The sequence below is a fragment of the Miscanthus floridulus genome, chromosome 3, assembly GCF_019320115.1.
Source record: "Miscanthus floridulus cultivar M001 chromosome 3, ASM1932011v1, whole genome shotgun sequence".
Classification (NCBI taxonomy): domain Eukaryota; kingdom Viridiplantae; phylum Streptophyta; class Magnoliopsida; order Poales; family Poaceae; genus Miscanthus; species Miscanthus floridulus.
This window is the reverse complement of record NC_089582.1, coordinates 66529391-66536558: the sequence shown is the minus strand read 5'-3', so window position 1 is coordinate 66536558 and position 7168 is coordinate 66529391. Positions and strand designations below refer to the sequence as shown.

Here is a 7168-nt window from a genome sequence, read left to right as displayed (position 1 = left end):
TAATGATATGTTTCAGCTTTTGCAAGAATTATAATGACATTGGCACAGTTCATGAATAGTAATGGTGTGCTTTAAAAACATCAAAATTATAATGATACAGATCCAATTAACGAAAAAATAGTAAACTTTATGAGTCTCTACTAAGCGTAAATAAACTGCTAGAATTTGCTTGTAAGACGTCCCAACGGTTGTCAATATATATATATATATATAGGGAGAGGCTATTCAGTAGCCGGCTACAAAATAAGTTATTCTGTAGCCACCTCCATTTACTATAATTTTATATACTAATTTACCATAATGTCAATACATATTTACGATAGTTGGGTTACTATAACACATGGGAATATTTACCATAACGTTATATTAAACCACCTAGTAAGGAGTTACTATAATCTCGTAAATTAACATAGTAATTATCATAACTCAAAGTGGCTACAGAATAAGTTATTCTGTAGCCAGCTACAGGATAGTAGTTATATATATATATATATATATATATATATATATATATATATATATATATATATATATATATATATATATATAGCCACTTTGAATTACTATAATTACTATGTTAATTTACGAGATTATAGTAACTCCTTACTAAACGATTTACTATAACGTTACAGTAAATATCTCCATGTGTTATAGTAACCCAACTATCTTAAATATGTATTGATATTATCGTAAATTAGTATATAAAATTATCGTAAATGGAGGTGGCTATAGAATAACTTATGTCGTAGCTGGCTATTGAATATACTCTCTCTCTATATATAGTCTAGGTGAAGTTTTGTTGTCATGCATAAAATTCTCTTCACAGGATTTTAGATGGAACATAACACATTAACTTAAATAATAAGATGCATCTAATCATGGTGGAAATAAGATCGGGCATTAATTACATCTAGGGATGAAACTGGATGGGATCGATAGGGATAAACCCTCTATTGTTTTTACTTTTGCATTTTAATACGGAAATGAAATAGAAATAGGAAAGGCCGAAAATGGAAACGAAAACGGGATCACCAGAAATCGAAAATGGGTCAATTCAGACGAGACATGTTCATATGATCAGGATACGGACAAACAAAACATGAACATCGACATATAGAACCAAGAAACATGATTTCACGTACTGACCATGGCAACACTGCCAACATATAAAAAAATTCTAAATCATACCGTATGGTTCGTAAGGTTAACAGAAGACCCATTACGAAAGCCAATCATAAAATAGGTCTCCAACGTAATATCTATAGCCTCCAATAGAGTACCTATATATAAGATTCATTTTGAGTGCCAGTAGATGCATAATCCAAATCTGAGTATCTTCTCTCCTGGAGACTTATTTGCAGAAATGGTTGTCTTTTAGGTCTTGTTGTTGGAGAAGATCAAAAATAGATATGGAACCTTTTGCCTGTAGCGCTACCCAAAGTACAAATGAGTCTTGTATTTTAGGTCGTTGTTGTTGGAGACAGTCTAAGATGACAATAGTATAACAGTGCAAGACCATGATATGACAAGGGTACTATTATGTGGCATAGACGAAGAATGTGATGTATTATTGCACTTCTTAAAACAGGGATATCCTCTGCGAACAAAAGTGGGATATCCCAGCAAAAAAAAAAACAAAAAACGGTAAAAGAAACATCCATATCATTTTCATCCCGTTTTTGGTTTACCAAAAATAGAAGATCTAAAAACGGTTGGAATAATCATTGATACAAATTCAAGCGGGTTAAGTATAAGAATCAGGACAAAACGTAATGGGATTTATTTCACCTGTTTTCATTTCCGGGCCCTGTTCGTTTCGCTGAAATTTGACTTATACCGATGCTTATGCTAATTTGTTGTGAGGAAAAAACATTGTTCGTTCGCTAAAAAATACTGCTAAAGTAGTTCAAACGAGGGCCGCGATAAACAACATGGTCGTTGCATGTTGTACCTTATTCTTGTGCAGTTGTGCGGGCGTGATAAACAACATGGTCGTTGCCTTCACGACCGCGGTCTTGTTTGGCGTGTCCCAATGTAGGTTGTCCTCTAGGATGAAGCGTGCCAAAGATAAAAGTCAGATACTTGCACGTGAGGATATGGAAAAGAGCACTGTGAATATGTGCAAGTCTCTATGGTTATGCCTAACTCATGAGGTCGTCGTAAGATGTATGATATATTATTAGTGGTAATACAAATCGTCTATTTGCTAAGTGATGTTATATATGAAGGAGGGGAAAAGACGTACATCGTAGTCAAGCTTTGAACCAAAGTGTCTGTTTGATTGGACTAGGACTAAGCATGTCTAAAGATTAGCAAGCTAAAAATCATTTACAGCGAGTAGACGATTTGCATTACCACTAAAAATCATTTGATGGACTAAGACTGCTCCTAGCTTGCATTAGTCACCTCGCTCTAAATTTTGGCCAGTGAAAAATCTAAAATAAAGGATAACTATATTCAAATATCCAATTAAATAAGTCCTAGGATGATATTTTTTTACCAGAATTTATATTCCTAACAATTGCTAGTAAAATATATAGAGAGTCTTATGGAGTTGCTCTAACTTCCGTCCATGAGCGGCGCTGGAGTTCAATGTAGTGGCTGCTATTTTCCATTCACACCTTGCATTGTATATTGCTCTTATATTTGAAAACTGGCTTAAAATCTTGTTCTATAATTTAGCTTCAACTTTTATTTTAGAAGCATGCATCTTTTTTTTGTTTCTGAACCAACTATTATATTTTTGGAAACTGAATAAATATATATTTTATATAAAGCTCTGGTGATACCGAATACAGAAGTTTTTTTTTTTGAAAAACACAATACAGAAGTTTTCAAATGGCACCGAATCGGCGAACGGTCCGACTCTCGGCTCTGGTCGAACCCAACCGACTTCGGGCTGCGACAAGGCCGGTTTCTCTTTTGAGTATTCCTCTCTTTTTCATTTAGCTTCGCCTGCCGCAGGCATAAGGATGGCAACGGGGATGTACCCGTCGGGTATCACCGGAACGTTCTCTTCCCCGCTACGGAGAATTCATCCCGTCCCCGTCCCCGTTAACTGTCTCGGGTATAGATTCTTGCCCATCCCCGTACCCATCGGGTATCGGTCGGGTAACAGATACCCGACGGGTACTGTATACCCGATAAACAAGGACACTTGGGGTCGCAGCTTTGCAATCGGAGACATTTATTCTTCACTCGGGTATAAGTGTCGGAGTCTCGGAGATGCCGAGGAGAAGGAGCGAGGTTGCGAGGAGGACGAGCAAAGGTGGTAGAGAGACCAAACTGAGGACGCGAGGGGCACGAGCGCTCGTGAGGCCGGAGTTCTTGTGCTGCAGGCGGAGATTGTGAGGAAAAAATGAACTAGGGTTCCTAAAACACACAAACTATATATATGATTGTTCAGATTTGGACAAAAATACCTATGTTGCGCTTCTTTGGGCCTAATACTCGCATGACAGCTCAAATAGTCGGGTTCCCCAACGGGTAACGGAGACGGGTAAACAGGGAACGTTTCCGTACCCGCTATACCCGTCGGGATGAATTCTTGCCCATTTAGATACCCGCGGGTAAAGATATGATCTCATCCCCGTCCTCTAATGGATCCCATACCCATCGGGTATCGGGGCCGTTGCCATCTTTACGCAGGCACTGGCACTGCCGGCTAGCTCCTAGGGTTTTGTTTGCAAACCCCAATCCAATCCCCAGCCACATCCGCCGCCGCCGCCGTCACCGCCGCCGCCGCCTTTGGTCGCCGCTACCGAAGCGCGCCGCGGGCGCGGGCGCTTAAGCGATGGCGAACCGCACGGACCCCCTCGCGAAGAGCATCCACGGGACGAACCCACAAAACCTGGTGGAGAAGATCGTGCGCACCAAGATCTACCAGAGCACCTACTGGAAGGAGCAATGCTTCGGCCTCACCGCGGAGACGCTGGTCGACAAGGCCATGGAGCTCGATCACACCGGCGGAACCTACGGCGGCAACCGCAAGCCCACCCCTTTCCTCTGCCTCGCGCTCAAGATGCTGCAGATCCAACCAGACAAGGACATCGTAGTCGAGTTCATCAAGAACGAGGATTACAAGTACGCTCGCTTCCTTATCTCCGCTAACATTGTAGGAAATTGGTTCCTGTACTGTGTTTTTAATCCATTCGAATAACTTAAGACTTCCTTTGCTTTTTAACTGACACAGCATCGATGTTGCTGTTCTGTGTTTTCTTGTAGGTATGTTCGTGTTCTCGGGGCCTTCTACCTGCGCCTCACTGGCACCATTGCTGACGTCTACCAGTACCTTGAGCCGCTCTACAACGACTACCGCAAGATCAGGCACAAGCTCAGCGATGGACGTATGCTACAGTGTCCCCTGAATTTACAGCTTTCTTTTTTCCTCCTCAAAACTCTGATATTTTTCACACTGACAGTTATAATATAATTGAAACTAGGGGTTAGTATTTGGGCCTGCATTTACATGGGTATTTCATTTTCATTTCAGGGTTCACACTTACCCATGTTGATGAGTTCATTGATGAGTTGCTGACCAAGGATTACTCCTGTGATACAGCCCTGCCTCGCATCCAGAAAAGGTTTGTTTTTAGTTGAAGCCTGTGCTCTTGAAAATTATTTTGCTTGTGGCATTTTACATTGGCGTACTCATTTGCTTGTGGCATTTTACATTGGTGTACTCATATTTAAAAAGTCTTGAATGCCTCAGTTTTGTCTCATGTATGGCATTTTCTGGATTGTTTGAACAGATGGGTTCTTGAAGCGTCTGGAACTCTGGAACCGAGAAGAAGTGCACTTGAGGATGATTTTGAGGAAGAAGAGGAAGACAAGGAGGAACAGCCTATGGAAATTGATGAACCTAACTGGTCGTGAAAATGTGAGCAATTTAGAAGAGAATCTGTAGTGAATCTACCAAGTTTATTAATGGCTTGCTGAAATCAGCTTTTATCATCTTTTCAGGATAATCATCGTGGAAGGAGCCCTACAAGGGAACGGGATAGGGACCGGGACCGGGACAGGAAACATGAAAGGCATTCACAGGTATACTCCTCATGAACTGCACTGCACTCATATACCGAGTTTCCTGTTGAATTATTCTGACTGTTTCTTGAACTGCTTAATGCGTCTAGCATCAATATTGCGTCTTGCATTCAATATGCGAGCCTAAGGATATCTGCTTGTTTTGGTTTTAAAGAAGCTGAAATTTCAACGATGTTCTGATGATGTATCAAAATATCATTCTTAATTTGTGAAGTCTAGTCTAGATGCTTTTGATTCTTATTCTTGATATATCATATACCGGAAGCTGTTGCTGCATCATTGCATGCTGTATATCAGTGTTACTGCCATGGCATGTTAATATCAAGAGCCATTGGTAGGTATACCACTTCCGACAATGAAAATCGTGGCCCTGCCAGGTTTCTCTGCACTGATAGTGTGCAGTGAGAAGTATGATGAGCCAAACAGATACATAGTCATAAATAATCTTGAATCAAATATCTTGCTTATTGAATTTCATTGCTCTTGTTTTAGTTCACATTTTTAGCCCATTGCATTTATTTCTTTTCCTTTCTTTTGCATGTTTTCCAGCTTATGTCACCGACACATTTCAGGCTTTGAGAAGTAATAAGCTTGTTTGCTATCATGAAAGTTTAGATTTTTTTTTTGTTTCTGTGAAATTCTAAACTATTTCTGTCATGTATAAAAATGTATACTGTATAGGATTTTATATTGATTATGTCGTATGTTTTTAGTGACCAGCTAAACAGTGGTTATATCAATGATTTTGTTTGCTTTTAGTAAATCATGACTGTTAAGGATAAAAACTTGTTCCATTTATGTTGCTAATCAAACTTGTTCCATTTAATTATCTTGTAAAGCAGATTTAGTAATTTCGTTGCACCTCTACTGGTAGATGATGAGGACTACTTATTCTTTTGGCATGGGGATTTTGATATCTTGAATAAGTTTAATTTGTGATTTTTGGTTCCTTGTGATTGCAGTGACTATTGATGTTTGTTAATTTAAACACCTGTAGATAATAACTGCATGCACTTTTATGCCTATTTTGCAGGGACAGAGATTATGATAGAGATCGGGATTATGATAGGGATTATGGGAGAGGGCGGGATAGAGACCGAGATAGAGATCGTGAAAGAGACAGAAACCGGGATAGGGATCGAGACCGTCACCGCCTGCGAGATGATGACTACAATCGTGACAGGGATCGAGACAGGGAGAGGGACGGTAGGGAAAGGGAGCGCCGAGACAGAGACCGTGGCAGGCACAGGAGCCGCTCAAGGAGCAGAGATCGACGGGACAGAGACCGGGAAGATGGAGAGTACCGCAGGAGGCGTGGTCGTGGCAGTGCGAGTCCTCGAGGACGTGGTGAGGACGGTGGCTCAAGAGTGGAACCGAAGAGGAAGAAGGAAAAGAAAGAGAAGAAGGGTGAAGGAAATGCTCCGGACCCGAATGACCCTGAGATCATAGAAATGAACAAGCTACGAGCCTCACTCGGATTGAAACCACTGAAGTAGTTTAAACAAGAAATGTTCAACTGGACGTGCATCCAACCTTTTTTGTGCTGGACCTTTTTCAGTTTGATGTAATTAAATTGTTGTATTACTTGATGTAGTTATTATATGCATCAGGGCTATTATTTCTGTCTGCATTGCAATGTGTTCTTTTATCCAGTGGAAAGTAGTCATGGAATCGAACAGGGTAATGTCAAACTGAGTCATCAGGAAGGTAAAAGAGTGGGATGACCTAACGATGACACTGTTATTTTCTTCGTGTCATTGTTTGTGAAATATTTTGGCACATGTTATTGCTGCAATGACGTGACACGAATTAGGTGCAAGATGGTTCAGTAGGTTGACTGTCGCAGGCCTTCGTACTGGCTTTGGCCCAAATCTGCTGCGTATCATATCATATAATATTAACCAGAGGGGAAAAAATGTTGCAAATACAAACATCAAGAAGTACCACAACTTAGAAGAACGCACTCAAATGCACACCGGAGTTACTAATTCAACATTCGCTGTTTCGCTCTGTCAAAATACTCAAAACGCACACACGTTAGGAAAACAACCTAGGAAAGCTATCACTGCAGCAGAGGGTCATTTCGCCCCTGTGGCTGCAGTGCACCAGAGGGCAGAGGCGGCTT

The 7168-nt window shown here is 40.6% G+C and overlaps 1 protein-coding gene across 1 annotated transcript; it reads left to right on the top strand.

Annotated features, from left to right (window-relative positions):
• Window positions 1-3644: 3644 nt before the first annotated feature.
• On the top strand, window positions 3645-6800 carry LOC136545909 (pre-mRNA-splicing factor 38-like). Its single transcript, XM_066537877.1, is given in 7 exon segments — window positions 3645-4083; window positions 4225-4346; window positions 4493-4583; window positions 4752-4866; window positions 4868-4879; window positions 4963-5039; window positions 6074-6800. Coding segments are annotated over 7 exon segments (1173 nt in total). The 5' UTR covers window positions 3645-3793; the 3' UTR covers window positions 6540-6800.
• Window positions 6801-7168: the final 368 nt, after the last annotated feature.